Source organism: Pagrus major, chromosome 15 (genome assembly GCF_040436345.1).
Source record: "Pagrus major chromosome 15, Pma_NU_1.0".
In the NCBI taxonomy this organism is placed as follows: domain Eukaryota; kingdom Metazoa; phylum Chordata; class Actinopteri; order Spariformes; family Sparidae; genus Pagrus; species Pagrus major.
In genome coordinates this window covers 9,894,481-9,911,916 of record NC_133229.1, presented here as the reverse complement: position 1 = coordinate 9,911,916, position 17,436 = coordinate 9,894,481, and the positions used below count along the sequence as shown (strand labels likewise).

Genomic DNA, 17,436 nt, shown 5'->3' with positions numbered 1-17,436 from the left:
TTGATTCACCGTTTTCACAATGTTTACTCAAGATGAAAATTATGCGATTAATTCACTGATTTTCAGCACGCATAAGTGTTCAGGGCAACATGTTGAGCAGAAGCGGCATATAAAACCATCAGGTTTCAGCGCGCTGTGACCAACATCACATGCTCCAGCGCACACTTTGGCATTGTTGATGATTTGGTTGATCAAACTGTAACATTAGTACTTGGGAAACTTTCTCTTTTGACACTCTTCCTCTTGATTTTGATGCTAATTATGTTTCATTATGTACTTGAAGGTGATCATATGAGGGGCTATTAACAAACAATGATAAGCAGCCTCTCACACATATATGCATGCATGTGACTACATTAACACAAACAGCACACAAAAACAAAAAAACAATTTACTGTTGAATCTGTGTTCTGCTTCCCTTAATGCATTAAAGCTCACTAAATCCTAGAATGAACATGTAAAGGAAATACAGCACTCTCCTCTTTCGTATGTATGAGTGTATGTGTAGTATCATATTTGTACTGGGTACATACATGGCCTCAGCAAACACTTTTGTTTTGGGCAAGCGGCCATTTGCCTTGAATACAAACAGACTAATCACTGTATTCTGATTCTTCATTACGCCAGCCAAGTGTCTATTGTTGGAGAGGTTTAGAGGCAAAACACCTGTCTGTTTTACAGGATCATTTACTAAATTGACATATGGCAAAGCACTAGACAAAGGCAGCCAACTGCGTGTCACTAATCTGTATGCAGACATAACCATTGATGTGTACCTTTCATGTGCTCATAAAAATCACAAAAGCCATTAAGTAGTCTCATTCATCATTTCTGAGAGCTCACCTGGGCATGAAAGCTTTCAGTATGGAAATGAAAAAAACTGAAGAATTAAAACGATACAATAACATGTCAGTTTGGCCTGCAGCGATAGTTCTGTGGTTTATTCTTGAAATATGATCATATAATTGACCCATCTATTGAAAGTTAATGAAAGAAAATCATTTGGTAGCAACCTCATTGGGATAGCTGTGTGAAACTGGTTCTCTTTGATATCAACTCAAACAGTCAGTGGTTTGGTACAGGTTTTGAACAAGAGGCGCAAGTGCAGGTAGCACTGTAGACATAATTATTCTGGTTAAAATTTTCAAATAAAAAAAGTCAATTTGAGGTTAACACACATCTTAAAAGCAATTCCTATGTTGTGTATGTCTAATCTGTAGATACCATTCTTACAGCAACGCCGTTAGGACTGCTTATTTTCACTATCACTATCTGTCAGTCAGGTTCTCAATTAATCGTTAGGTCTTCAGAACATTGGAACCTCAACATATGTGAGAGGAGAAAAAACAGCAAAGTTTCTCATTTGAGAAGCTGTAAGTCTGAAATGTCCTGCGATTATACCGGGAAAGAAATGACTTGAACAATTAATTGATTATCAAAATAGTTTGCTGATTGGTTGAGCATCCACCCGATGTGTGGATGCCAGGTCGTCAACAGCGGCTCAGGTTTTGTTCAGGTCTGAGGCCCTTTGCTGGGTGTCATCCTCTCTCTCTTTTCACCATTCCTTGTTGAATTGTAAGCTGTCCTATCCAAATAAAAAAAAAAAAATTTTCAAACTAGTCAATGCTGCTCCAAATGGCACTGGAATCCAAAGTAAAGTGTTTGGCCATGGAAGACATCGTTGTTTCCTGTCATCACTACACAGTGTTTTACACCTACAGTATTTATATAAACACTATTCTACATTGAATTTGGTCATTTTACATCTGTGCATAATGAATTTTCTGTCTGTAAACTGCCTTTGCTTTAACTACAGGAGACGACACCCACCCCAGCCACAGTTTGTTCACCGTGCTTCCATCTGACAAAAGATACAGAAGTATCCGCTGCCATACCACCAGACTACAGAGCAGCTTCACTCCCCAGGCTGTGAGACTCCTGAACTCATCCTTAACACTCCTTTGTCTAAAAGAGATGTAGAAGGATTCATTATTAATCATTTTTTCGTTTATAAACCAATACATTTACCTTGTACCTTGTTGTACACTGTTACTGCTCTTCAGCTGCCTGTACTCATGCACTGTTCACATGATGTTTTACATACATTTACCTATAATTGTCGAAGCATAACCTGCAAACACCCTAAGTTAATGCTATAGTCAAGGTTAGAGTAAGGTGAGACCACTATACATTACTATGATTTAGGGGAGGTTACAGTGCAGCTTCAGTCATGCTAAATTAGAAATGTGTATATGTATATATATTCTGAGACTGACCCCACATCACCACATCACACATCACGATGACAACAGCATACACCCACCTGACACCCGACCAAAATTCCTGTGCTTTATCACTGTCTGCTTTAGTCGCCTGGGCTCCATTTATTTTCTCCTCTCCCAATCAGTGAGAGGTCACATTAAATGGTGAGAGTGCATTTTCATTTTCAGAATTAAAGGACAAATTTAATAAGGGAGCAGGCGCTTCAGGGCCACTGCTATTGGACATGTTTGGGGCCATTTTTGCGCCATCTCTTATGCTCTTCAGCCGGAATGATAGAACTGCTTTTGGATGTCAGAAAATAAAAAGAAGAGTGGATGAGAGGTGGATGTGATATTATAATTTTGCTCTGACAGAGCTATCATCCACTAGAGAAATGTGTAATAGGCAACATGGGTTTTGTGATCTGCTCACTGCAGGAACCTTGGCAGCTGACTGGTATCACTATGAAATGAAAAGGATTAAATGTAAGTCCGCTAATGCTCAACTCATTCATTGATTGACAGAAAATCTTGACAACTTCCTACCTTTTTCCCAGCATGCCCCTTTTAATAGATTTAGGTAAGTACATGGTTTATTAGGGCAGTTGCCAGGCTGCATGATAAAGGCATTTGCAGTTTTGAAAGGTTGCATGAATTAAGCAGACCTACCTTCCCTGTGCAAGTGAATAATGGGTTTTGAACAAATTACATTAGTTTAATTAGAAATCTGAGAGTCAGGGGTATGAAGTTTAGAAATATGGTTACTGATTGTAGTGAGTTGAATTCAAAGGTGTCCAAACCCAATAGTGACCAACTAATTAACTGGTGGGAATGTTCTTCATTCCAATTAGCAGCGGTCTAATTTACTCCAATACAATATAGAGAAGTCTTATTTTCACTTTCAGAAACTTTAGAGCCTCAATGTCACCGTGGACTGTTATAGCCTACCCCTTTCGAAAGTAATTACTCAAGTAATAATTTAATTTTGTCTCAATAATTCCAGACATGGTGAAGCATGACTGCACACTCTTAGACTGTTGTAATTTAAGGGACAATATACTCCATATAAATGGAGAAGACTTCTCCTGATGCTGTGCACTCAAGACTGTGAAAAGGGTACCAGAATGAAAAGACAGCAATTTCTTTATGTTGAGATACCATGGGATCTGTACGCAAGATAAATTGGATAAGAATGGGAAGAAATGGAGAATGTGCCTGGCATATGGGTGCACAAAAAAACCCCATGCTGATTACACTTCACATTGAGTCTGGAAAAGTTATATAATCCCATTGCTACATAAGTTTGGCTCCCCAGTTGAATGAAAGAGAAGCTCATACCTCTAAAGAGTCAACTTTTTGGGGAAAATTTTGAGTGGTATTGCTTTGGATGCATTTTCTTACTTCAAATAAATACATACAGTGGCTTTCAGGGATTCAAGGCCCCTCTAGTTATTGAACCGATGAATATAAAAGACAAAACACCTTAACAAGTTTCTCGAGTCGCAGCAGAAACATCTGACAGTACTGATTTTTGTTATATTGTGAAACTCATATTGAAATTGACTCAACATTGGCCATTTCTTAACAGGTAGTAAAATAAATACTGGTTTTATATATTCCTGAGGCCCTAGTGGAAATGACAAATGCAAATCAAAAGACAGAAGACATACTGATTATTGCCTACAGTGTCGGAGCAAATCTCCGCGCTCCCACACATTTTTGGTTGGTAACCAAAAAAGAGGGCCAGAAGAGAGAATATACAACAAAGTTTAGATTAAAGAAAAAGAAGCCAAGAAAGAAAACAGAAGAAAAAACTTTGTAAGGTGACGAAAGCAAGTCGATGCTCCTCACAACAGACACTCTTTCAGTGAGCCACTGGTCAGACAGCTGTGCTAAGATGGAGTTTTGCTTTTGGCTCATTAACAATATGAATTTTCCAGTAATACACCATCATATCAGCTGAGGGACTACCTGCAGCACCACAGACAGTGGCTGTTTGCTGTTGTGGGCCACTGTGGTGGATAATTAATAGCAAGTATTACTCCAATGATCTGGCCTACACATGGGAATGCAGCTACAGGTGCACTGCACCCTAATTTACAGTGACCTACTTCTACTTTTCAGCAAATTTAAAGCTTAATGAATCAGATTAGTTTTCCTAATCTGGATGACTACTGAATGTGAGTATGGTGCATGTAAGACTTTGAAAATGCACCAACTTTATATCAGTGCTACTGTGTATGATTATGCCCTTTGTGTGACAGTTATACTAGATTATTTAAAAAAAAAAAAAAGCATACTGAAAGACAAAAATTCGGAGATTGACACAGATAACAGGATACAAAGAAACAGGTGAAAGATAACACTATGATATTACATACATGTGTTTAAATGGTGGTCTAAATGTGTCCAAGGTCATCTTAAGTTCCCTGTGCAGAGGACACATGCCTAATGGATTGCCCCAGAGGTGCCCCTTAGGTAAGCCAAAGTGCCTGTCTGGTTGGACCACGCCCTTTGGCTGGCATAAATGCCCTATTTCTAAGCACAGGTGCCACCGTGGTGTCCTTTGGGCAAACATGAACTTAAATGAATGAATCCTCAATATAACCCTGACCCTGTGGACATAAATGTGTTTCACCTGCCCTCTTTAGTCTGTAGATGTCAGTCTAAGTTAACTGTATGCAGTGGTGGCAAGTAACTACAGACATTTTGTTTCTTTTCACTACTCAGATAAGTAACATACTGTAAAAGTATAATTTTTAAAGGTGCAATATGTTAGAATTCTAGTTGAAACAGTCAGAAATTGACAAAAAATGATCAATATAATGTCAAGAAATAACAGTTTTGATGTTATGTCAAAGACGTCCATTTAGTGTATTGCAGATATATCAACTGGGAAGTAAGCATGCTAACATCCTGCATCCTGTTTCATAAAACCACTTTGTACATTAAGAGGCGACAGTGAGTCACTGTGGCATCCATCGAGCCCTCAGTCCAACAACACCAAAGTGGCATTCTTGCTGGGTTTCACCTTTGGCACTCCAGAGCTGACCCTGCCGTAACCCTCAGCCTCTGGAGTTGAGTGCTGATTGATGCCCAGCCTCCCTCTCGCTCCTCTCCTGCTCCATGTCTGTCCTGTCCCTGCATGCACTCACTGTGTCTTTGTTGTCCCAAGTGTCAGAATCCTGATTGAAGCCACTGCAAATCGCCTTGGCACTGTATTTTCTGTGATCAAACTGGCCTCTCACAGTCTGGGAGGCTGTGTCTGTCCTGGTCTGGCCACGTTCACTTGGAGGCTGCTGCACCTGTTTCCGTTGCCCTGTCGCACGGCTCCAACTCTGGTGCACATTCCATTGCCTCTCCATTCTGGGCAGAGGCAGCTAAGTTGCATGGTTGAGTGTGCTAACTAGCTAATGGCATAGATTTGTAGAAAAACTACATACCAGACGCAAAGATGGCGTCCGTTCAACGCAATGAGAAGTGCTCGCCTGGCACATATGCCAAAAAAGTTTTCACACATATTTTTAAATCGCTTTTCTCAGCTTATTGGAAGTTTTAAAAATCTAAAACCTCCATGGTTAAAAAATTCATTGAAGAAAGAATCATTATCGACCTTATTTGCAGTTCTTGATGTCCTGCAAACAGTTTTACAGACATCTTAGTGAGATTTTTGAAGCCAAAAAAGCTCGACTTCCCAGGAATGAAAATACCTGTATCTTCAATGTTGTGCGGCCCATAGATCATGGGCACTAGAGATTTTCGCCAATCGAACTGGCTAACTTCTGGTTTAGCACCCGGCTAACTTGGATGGGGATAAAATAACTTAATCATGCGGCTCTTCTAGACATTCTAGACAAACTTTATCAGACCGAAAGGCTCCAGTTACGGGATTGTGACACTCAAAAACACATATCCACTGTTTTACAGACACCCTTTCACAATGTTAGCTTATGGGAGAAAGTCTTTATGGGTCGCAGAGCATCACATGGCGATGTAATTACACGGTTTGGCCACTGCGAAAACTGGCTTCATTGCCGGGCGTTCTTTCTGAAGGCTTGGGCTTAACGGCACCCTCTGGGGCCTGGCTAACTGCAGTTACAGTTAGCAGCAGGTAGCAGTCACCCTGATGATTATGCTGCCCCCTATTTGGAGAATGAATTCAACAGGTGGCTCATTCTTACATGCACCTTTAAGGTACTTGCACTTACTGTAACTTGAACTTTCTATTTTGTAATAATAATAATGATATTAATAATGATAATAATAGCAGTTGTAACATTTAGCTAACAATACTTACATAGTTTTAATCTTCTAACAGCTGACCCTGAATGTCTTGCTCTTTTGGCACCACATTGCCTTATTGCATTGTTGGTACAGCTCTTGGTAGAAAGGTAGGACACTGAGAATGTCGCCTCTCTTTACACTGCCGTCCTGTCCCAACACAAATGAAGCTATTCCAATCTACAGTTCACTAAATCTCCTGTATTAATCAGCGCACATATGGACTTATTATCAGACAGATGGACTTCCTGTGGAGACGTCACGGCTGATGCTCGCGCTCCACCGCGGTGACGACACCGGGAGCACGTGGGTTTGTTATTGCAGGAAGTGAAGATGGCGGCTCAGTCGTTGCTCTCCGAGTCTGTGCTCGGTTGGTCTATTTTCACCTTTATACTTTTGGTAAGCGCACATAAAGTTGCCTAGTCGCTTCATCAAGTAGTAGAGCGTCATGTAATTGGTTTTGGGTGTTTTAGCGGGCGGACAGGGCGCTTTGGTTAACGTGTTAACCTGGCGCGACATGGCTCCGGTGTATTAACGTCAATATTGGCTTTGGACTGGGTTTAGCTAACATTAGCCGTGACACACTTACAGGCTGTTGTTTTGTTAGAGGCGCTCGTTGTGGTTATTAGCATGCATTTATATTTTTATACTGGTAGGAACAGCGGTGGGAACTGGGGAAAAGAGTATTATTTATCGTAAAGAAAACTAACATTTCCGGTTTGGTCTTCATGTTCACCCAGTTAGCTATCACAACAAGGCTTTAAAGGGAAGTTTACAAAAAATATGTATTCCGGAAGTAATGCGAACGTGATAGCAAGCAAATGCTGTTTTTCACCACAGATACAAACACACTTCCCTTTCCTGCTAGTCATATATTTTACGTACCAGCTGTGGTAATACCTAAATGAATACCTTGAAGTTGGTCAGCTTGGTAATATGCTGCCCAATTTAGCACTTATTACCTCTGTTAGTCACATAGCTAGATCAGAAGCCTGCCAGAAGAATGCCTGGATGCCAGTAAATTGCTCTGCTTCCCTACCCGCCACTAGCACCCCTCTATTTGAGCAAACCTTTCAGTGGATCTTATTTAGATGCAAAGCCTGCGTCATTACCTGGCAAAACAAGCAGCCAGAGGCTTAAGGCTGCAGGCCTTTAATTGATCCTGTCTGTGAATGGCAGCCCTTGATCTGAAGGGACTAGTTTTAGCAGTGTCCTCACTTCTTACTGCTTGTGTGCCTGGAATATGACCTTGTCATTTTGGAGCTTCCTTTTTTTTTGTTTCTCTTTCTAATGAGTTTCTTCCCTGTTACATGACAGTTCCTGTCTTTGCAGTCTTTCTCCACTTAAACAGCAACCAAATGTATACATTCATGAACTAGTTCAAAGATTTGAAATAATAATTGTCTTTTAATTTCTGCTTCTCATAAAGAGTCAACTTTGTGTTATTTCCTGTCAATACTTAACAGTGTTAGTCAGCTGTGTTCACTCCTATGCGGTAAGAGGATAAGAGGAGAGAGTATGATATAATCACATCAGCTGTTTCCACAGCGCCTGCAGACAGGCTATTCTCGGTTTATAATACACTACTTGATGTGTCAATGCTTTAGCTTGAGTATTACCTTTTTTTTTTACGTAGCAACACACACACACACACACACACTAGCTTGAGTTTTTCAAGCATTTTTGATCACTCAGGCAAAGCTGAGTAGACAAAATTGTAAATGCAGTATTATAAAGTTCAACAAAAAAATATAGCAGTGACCCATTTAAGCTCACCATAGGTAGAATTTATTGCAGGGTATTATGTCGAATTGTCTCATTATTTCATTATAACTTCATCACGTCCTCCTTTTGAATTTTATTAAGACAATCTATCTGACAATACATCCAGATGCAAAGTTGACATTTAATTTTGATCTCTTTAACTGCATATAGTCTCTCATATTTAATTGTAGATTTGATAGATCGCTCTCGGACAAATTATTTTCAACTCATCGTATTCCTCATTTTTACTCTTCTACATAAAGGTATAATTGTGTTTTAACTTGATTATTAATTGCTTGCTCTTGCTGTTTAGGTAATCCTGGCTTTCTGTTGGGTCTACATTCGCAAATTCCAAAGCCGACAAGAGAGTGAAGTCGTTTCAACCATAACAGCAATATGTGCACTTGCCATTGCTTTGATAACCTCAGCACTTCTACCAGTGGATATATTCCTCGTGTCATTCATGAAGTATCCCAATGGCACCTATAAGGTTAGTATCTGTTCTTCTAACAGCGGCAATAAAATCAATCTGAGAAATGTTAACGACTTTTCCTGAGGCAGCTTTTAACTTTGCTTTGTAATTTCCTTTGAATTAGACAAAGTGGATATTGTTTTTGTCCAGTCTAACAGCTGAATGTATTTCTTGGCTCATAAATTTTTTGCCAAGTCATTTAATCTGTTTCGTTCTATTTGAAGATTTAGCAAAGTGTGTAATGATATCTTCATTTGAGCTGCAGGTAATTAGTTGCTACATGTGGGCTGAGAGCTTCTTTGATTACTTAAAGGTTTTTTTGTGTCCTTTAGTCATGGCCACCTAACTGAGGCAGCACATGATAACTCATTATAACATAATCCCTCACTTACTTCACCAAATATAATTTCTATATTCTTTGCAGCTAGAATGGCACTCAGTAGAGCGCAGACGTCAACCAAGGCCCAACTGCTCCCTTTATTCAATCAAGCCTAATCCAATATAAAATGAAACATATATTATTTTGGTTTTTATTTGGATCTACATCAAATTGTACTCACACAAATACACCAGATTTCAATCCATGGATTGTTCCCTGAGAAACTGAAAATTATCCCTATCAAAACACCCTATCTTGCAATGTGAAAGAAAGTGAGAAAAAAGCTGGGACCCATCCCTTTATTCTGGTCCACACCCAAAGTTAATGGGGTTTATTCTGGGCTGAGACAATTCCTCCATCAAAGTTTCATGGATATTTGTGAAGTAGTTTTTGTGTAATTCTGCTGACCAACTAACTAACAAACCAACCAGCACGGGCCAAAACATTACCTCTTTGGTGTAGGTAATTAAAAATTACAAAAATTACACTGGACGCACTGTGAGGGTCATGTTTTTTGACTTCTCCAGTGCTTTCAATACAATACAGCTGGCACTTCCTAGGGGGAAACTGGAAGGGGCAGGAGTTGACCAACACCTGGCTGCATGGACCATAGACTTTCTCACCAACAGATGTGGTAGTATGCAGTACGGGGGCCCCTCAGGGTACGGTGCTCTCTCCCTTCCTTTTCACCCTGTACACATCGGACTTCATGCACAACACTGTGATAAAGCCATTGTTGGATGTATGTCTGAGGGGAACGAACAGGAATATAGGGGGGGTCATCAACAACTTTGTTAAGTGGTGTGAATGCAACCACCTGCATATAAACACCAGTAAAATAGCTTCCAGAGGAAGACACCACAGATCACACCAGTGAACATCCAGGGTTTGGACATAGAGATGGTGGCAAAATACAAATACCTGAGTGTTCACCTTAACAATAAACTGGACTGGACTGATAACACGGATGCCCTGTACAAGAAGGACATCTGCTGAGATAACTGAGGTCCTTTGGTGTGCAGAGGACATTATTTCGAACATTTTATGACACTGTGGTGGCATCAGCGCTTCTGTATGCAGTGGTCTTTTGGGGAGGTAGCAACACGGACAGGGACAGGAAGAGACTAAACAAACTGGGAAGGAGGGTCAGCTCTGTCCTGGACTGTCCGCTGAATTCCATAGAGGTGGTGGGTGAGAGGAGGGTGTTAGCCAAGCTGACGTCAATCATGGACAACACCTCTCACACCCTGCACCAGACTGTGGAAGCCTTGAGCAGCTCTTTCAGCAGCAGACTCTTACACCCACTGTGTGAGAAGGAGCGCTATTGCAGATCATTCATCCCCACAGCCATCAGACTGTTTAACTCAAGCACTACCTGAACAATCACTGTCCACTCACTTTGTTTTTTGTAAATATCTTATTTTTTCTATTTGTCTGACTCTTTTTCCTGTACTTGTTGCATCTTGAGCTGTTGTAACAAGTGAATTTCCCCGTTGTGGGATAAATAAAGTAAATCTAATTTAATCTAATCTAAATAAGCAATGAGGCATGACAGCAAGTGGCTTGTTTGCTGAAATTTGACAAGTGGAAACAGAAAAATATAAGAGTAAAAAACTCTGAAGCTTCTGATGGGAAAAAGATCATTTGATTTGGCTCGGAGCAGTGAGGATCATGACACTGCAGAAATTGACAGGAATGACACAGACATTTCCCTTTAGGCTGTTACTCTTCAAAAGCAATACCTGGTTTTTAATCTTTCTGAACCTTTTCACAGTTTTTTTCCAATTGGAGGATTCATTCTTAAAGTAAAATGCAGGAAATGCAAGCTTATGATGGACAATTTCCAACACCTGTGCTACCTGCATGAATAAAAATAGATTTTAAGGTCTGACAGCTCTGAGTTATAACTCCTCGGGCCTGTCGGTTTTGCATTATTTTTTGTTTTTGTCTAAATTCAGTTTGTGAAACTAGATAAACAAAGATGCCAGAGCACTCTCCTGCACTATAACCCACATGCCTGCTAATTTGGTGTGGCCTTACCATTTCCAGGCTCTTGCATTCATTTATTAATTGGTGCAATGTGTTTTTTGTGTATTACATCTGTCTTGAATTGAGTAGAGTATGGTAAACAAATAAGTGAAAATACAACATACTTCCCTTTGTGTTGTTGTTATTTCTCACACTATAGTGTATTCTATACTATTTTTTGTCTTTTGATTAGTTTTATTAGAACTGATGCCTGTCTTTATTGATTTTTATTCTTGTGTTATTCCTGCTGATCTTGATTCTTATTTTCACCATGACTTTTCCTTGGGTAACATCCAGGAATGGGCTGCAAACAATGAGACGAGGGGACAAATTGAAGACACTGTGCTGTATGGATATTACAGTAAGTGCATTCTCTTAATACCTATCTACATGGGTGCACATATGTGTGGACCAAATCTTAACTGGAGAGGATTACTGCAGAAACTAATTAATCTACTTTTAGTCAGCCCCTTTGTTTGACTATTTCTGTTGAATTTATCTGTTTTTCGATCTATTAATGTGTCTGCTTTGTCGTTCTGCTACAATATCAACCCTATCTCCCATTTCAATTGATAGCCATACTTTTCAGTCTAATAACACCTGGGGCCTGCCTGACTCACCCACACAGCAATCTTATGGTTAGTAGTCTAACTTGTGGATTCACACTGGCTCATCGTCACAATGGTGACTCATTTCCACACAGGGCATCTCTATAGTAACTCAGGCTGCGCATCTTCCTGCACCTGAGCAGTTTTGTTCAGGCTGTCACTTTAGGATAGATTGAATGCCCATACAATAGCTCACTGGTTTTAAAACATTCTCTGGCCTTTTTTAAAAAGCTAGATTTTATTCACAAAACCTGATATAAACATGAACATGGCATTCAAATGAATTGGACTAATACAATAATGAACTATAATGGGCAGTACTGCTGAAATGACACACAGTGCAAAGCCCTTTTCACAGGGTGATGTTAATGGACGGACAGATTAGTTTGTTTTCCATGATGATGAAATATATCAGAGATATTAAAACATTTACAGTGTTTTCTGGCAAAAAGCCCACTATGACCATGAAAATGAATGGAATCTGTCAGATAGCAGACAGCCTACATTAGTCAACTATAGCTGTCAATAATAAATTAGATTTAGCATGCATATTAAGTGTGCTGAAATGTTTTAGATTTGACTTGTGCATTAGATGGAGCACATAAAATGTTCCCATCACTATGTTACTAATGAACATAGTGAATTGTTTTTATGACCTTCACATGGAGGAACATTTTAGTGTCATTTATAATTTTCCAACTGTGTCTTAATGATGGACAGTGATGATCATATTTACTCACATCTTTACACTATTTGCAGTTTACAATGTGCAATCCCTGCAGTCTCTGCCTTGTTAACATTTTGCTATTAAAGTCTTTCATCATTGGTCGTATATACTGTATGTCCATTAATGCAAATATTTAATTCCTTTCTAGGTTCATGTTTATGCATCCTTGCAATTCTTGTTTTTATGTATGATTTGGCATTATTTATTATTTCTAATGTTATGTATTTTTGTAAGGTCAATTTTTGTGTATTCATATATGTTCTTTGCTGGACCCTACCATGATGCGCCAATAGTTTATTTTCTCCATGGGTAACAGCGATTTCACTACATATTAAAGATGCTGCTTTGCATATATTGATGTTGCATCTGATTGGCTACAAACTCTTCCTCCTTCATGTGAGGACAGTTTGCTTACAGAGCAAGTAAATAACGATGTTTAATAGACCATTTAGTCAGGTTTAACGTAGTGGTTGTGAAAACACCTGTCACAAAAATACTCTTGACAATTCTTGTCAGTTTATTGTCGGTCATATAAGACTTTGGTGTTGTCAGTTTTGAGCACTGATTTTTCATTGTGGATACATTATGACTGGCAGTAGCTGTGGGTCCAGACATTGCTTCATTGACACTTGTCTGACCCTATTAGTTTTGCATTACAACTTTGTCATTTTTATTGGCTCATGAAATTTGGTTATCTCATGAAATGAGTAATTCCAGTATAGCTGAGGCTAGCATAGCCAGACCTATCTCTACAGAGCCAGAAAAAGGTCCGACTGCAACAATTCTCATTCTGGTACAGGTGAAAAGTCACAATTGTTTTGGGTGGTGCTAAGCCCAGGATGCTGTGACAGTGCCCCCTGCAAAATAGTGTCAGGGCAAGCTTGTCTCTCTCTCGATGATGCTCTTGCTAACGTGTTATTCAGTGGGCCCCATACCCCAGGAAGTAAACCCAGAAGCAAGAAACCTTTTCTGGTGCATTCACCAGGCAACAATTATCCTTCGACTGAATAGACACCATCTTTAAGTTCATATCTAGTTCTATTACAAATCTATGTTCGAGGGTAACTTTCCATTTTCCGCATATAGGTTGGTAGCTCGGAGGTAATTGTTGATGCTTCCTGTAGTGACGGAGACTAACCATAATCCTAGCGGAAATGAGAAGAATGCTGCCTGAAACCGGTGCCCCAGTGGCAAGCTTATACCCACAGTCTACATTGGGTGAGTTAGACTAAGCTCAGTCTTACTGTAACCTGGGCAGAGGTCTAATTAGCCAGAATAAGTGAAAACACCTGTGTGAGTGTGCAGTGCCTTTTAGGCATGAGAAACATCTTGACTGCATGCAGGCTAAAAGCTCTCCTCAAGAGGGAGCTGCTGGGTCATTGTCAGACCAGTTTTACGTATGTGAACGCAAAATAGAATAAGAAGTGGATTTTGAGGTTTTTGTCTTTTGTAATGTTTTAAAGGATAAAGATGAGATATCAACAATACAGTCTGTGACAGGAGTTTGTGAATTGAATACTCTTTTATTTGGCTTTATTTTCGCCAAGAATGTGTTTACAACCTTTGTATCATCTCTGGGCTTGTGTCCCTTGCCCTATTCTAGTTGGCAAAACAAAACAACAACAACAGCAGAAAACACAGTGGGCAGTATTACTTTCCAAGAAAACCAACAGCTACAACTGTTCTTGTATTCTCACCAAGCTAGTCCTCACTTGTTTCACTTGTCATAATTGTCATGTCTGGCTTGTATTCAGTAAAACGATACCATTTCACTGGCACTGACAATTTGGTTTTGGCTTGTGACATGCTGTATTGTATTATTAGTAGGTTTGGACTTATCTTGACAGATTCTTTTGCTATGAGAGAGGGCAGGTCTAGTCCCAATGGATCGCTCCATAATTCTAGTATTTTTCTGTAGTTGCAATTCATGGGGACAGTATCCAGGCTGTTTGGCTGATAAATTCCTAACTCAAAGCTATTAGTGCCATTTTATTTCTTTCTTCTTCTACTGATTGTCATATTAATGGATAACATGAGTGCGTTGTCTTTGACGATAGCAAATTCAGTCATGCCAGAGACACTAGATCACACGTTTTCGAACAGATGCTGGCTTAAAGTGCCTGTCAGCAACACTGTTATGTACCGTCTGTTCAGAAATGCCAAATGCAAGGAAGACAAGCTGTCTCCTTGCCCAGACAGCCCAATCAAAGAAACCACTTCCACTGGTGTGGTGACATCAGAAAATTGGCTTTCACAGACCACAGAAGACTGAATGTGAATCCAGCATTGAAGGGACGACAGAATAAGGTCCTCTGGACACAGTACACAAGTATGATTTCATACACAAGATTGATTTCCTCTGTTGCTATCTATACTTTGGGTAAGTTATCTCCTTAAATGGAAACTTTGCTTCAAACACACTTAAACAAATGAATCATTCTGTCAGCTTAGACTTGAATGCAAGGCTGTGTCCCATCAGTAATTTAATTTATTTAATGGACAAACTGCCTGGAAACCATGTTCATGATGCAGCAGTTACACTCAGGAAATTTGTCACACATCAAATGAAAAGCTCATATAGTTGCTTCAGAAGTTTGCTTATTATGTATATCTCTATCTGATCAGAAAGTTTCAGAATTAACCTAAAGTCACAATCTAAAATTTTATTATTGCTTTGTGTGACAGTTAGACTTCCTTTGCATCAAACGGCACTTCACAATGTGGGATTCATGTTATGCTGTTTCTAGTCTTATTCCACATAAATGCTTTGATTAGATACGTTGTCTTTATAGTTTGTTCATGCTTTTCACAGAGGAAAAAGAAATGTTTTTCTCACATATACATTTTCTTATCCAGCAGAAACATCTTAGACACACCAACAGTATGCATTCTAGGAGCTAGGAGAGGGATAAGAGCAAAGCTTGAAAGATTTTGCTGCTTGCCTCAGGCATGTATACGTGTGATCATAGCTCCGGGACTGTGTGCTGCGGAATGATTGGCTTGCAAATTTGTTGTGGTGTTGTAACCTTTGGCTGTAGATAAGGAAGGTTGAGTGCTTGTAACACCACCTGAAATACAAAAATCAGAGCCTTGCAGTTTTGATTGATACTGTGCTCAGTTCCTCCGAGCATATTTTTGGAATAGAGTTACAGTGCATTTTAAATATTGCCAATGTATTCAAAGCTTAGGGGTGCCTTTTATTTATTATTATGACATGTTCCTCGGGTCATTGCACTTTGTTGTTATGGTTAGATTTGTAGTTGTTTTCTGTTAAGCTGACAGTAGGTGTTATAGCAATATATTGTGAGATTGTTGAAGATTTTCTGCTGAATTTGATCAGTTGCCTTGGCTATTTCAAGTTAAATAATAATTTGTTCAGATACTGGCTTACCACTTATTATTTTTGAAAGTCAAATGGGATTCATGATGCATTTCTATGTAGCAACACGTCTCTGCAGCAAGTAGCTGTTTGTGGAGATGACAGTATAAGAGGACTGTGTGCTGAGGCAAAGTCATACTTTGTTGAAGGCTACAGTAGTAGGCTAAATATGAAAATATGATATGTCTTATTTTGGCTGCATAGTCTATGTTACTGTTTTGCTGATTATGTTTATGCATAACCAGAGACTCTTTCCTCTCTGTTTGGAGGGACATTCCTTTTTTATTTGCCAGTAGGTGGAGACCTAGCTCCATGTGTTTTGTATGCACAGCTTCCTTACAGATCTAACCTTTAAAGTGGAATTTTCTTTAAGGCCATATTTGACAGTACTGTCCATTTTTCTCTTCACAAATAGAATAATTACAGGGTTGACATAAAGATTACCTATTTCCTCCACTGGAGCATGTTTTTCTGCAAGGCAGATTGATTTGTATTCAGTGGTGATCACAGTTAATAAGCATGTGTATGTCCAGTGGTTTTTTAGCACACTATTTACTTAATATTTGAAATCACTTGATGGCCTTACATAGCTGTCATGTGGTGAATTTCTGTCAGTTTCTGGTTCAGAAATGTTGCATTGTACAAGTCTTTCATCAAACCTATAATTAATATTGTCAACATTTCTGCAGCACCTTTGAATCCAGTTTCCTGCTGTATAATTACACTGTGGAGTGTTTTAAGCACAACATTGTCATGGTGTGGTAGTTATTGGAGGTAATTATAGCACAATTCCATTGTTATTTTAATGATTTTCTTTTTTTTTTTTTTTTTAACTTTTTTACCAGGTTTTTATTCTATTTTTTAAAAGAAACTCCTGCAATTATACAGAATCAGTTGGAGTGGGTGATATTTAGTGGTTGTTTTGCAACCTACTGTTCATTGAACTGGATGTGTGTTTATGTGAATGCCCCCTGTGCGTCATGTGAAATTTCACCGTTGCTCAGACTCCTTTTTCTTGGTGGCTACAGTACACATTAACAGTAACATCATAAGTAGGTCAAGTAAATGCATTCCACTTATGTTACATCTTAGATAAAAGCATGCATTTATGACCATGATGGGTATACTGCCGTTATTTACATAGGATGCATAGAGAGATAATAGCTAATCAGAATATTGTAATGGCAAAAAATAGAAAGTGATAATATTCTGTCAAAGTGATATTTACTTACTGTCTGTAGAGCATGTACCTTGCAGTTATTCACAAATGCTATATAGTGTAATATTTGATAAAATGTACTTTTAGCTCTACAGAGGGCATGAATCTCTGTAACTTGAACACCCACTTCCTTTTAGAGCCCAAATAGCTTTATGTGATCTTTGATGAACTCTAAGTTTGAAAGCCTAGCCTTTCAATCTCCAGCCTCTGTCCATTTATACATTTCCTTGGACTGCTCAGCACTTCAAAGCAGTCGTGCATAAGACCCTTAAGCAACAGGGCAAAATACCCCTGGGCCCTTTGAATAAATCATTGCCT

The 17,436-nt window shown here is 39.2% G+C and overlaps 1 protein-coding gene across 1 annotated transcript in view; it reads left to right on the top strand.

Moving 5' to 3' along the window:
- Window positions 1-6,852: 6,852 nt before the first annotated feature.
- lmbrd1 (LMBR1 domain containing 1) overlaps window positions 6,853-17,436 on the top strand; it is a 68,354-nt gene continuing 57,770 nt past the window's right edge. The window contains exons 1-3 of the mRNA XM_073482093.1: window positions 6,853-6,941; window positions 8,620-8,796; window positions 11,483-11,546. Coding sequence (XP_073338194.1) covers window positions 6,876-6,941; window positions 8,620-8,796; window positions 11,483-11,546 — 307 coding nt within the window. The 5' untranslated portion in view covers window positions 6,853-6,875. The remainder of the gene's footprint in view (window positions 6,942-8,619; window positions 8,797-11,482; window positions 11,547-17,436) is intronic.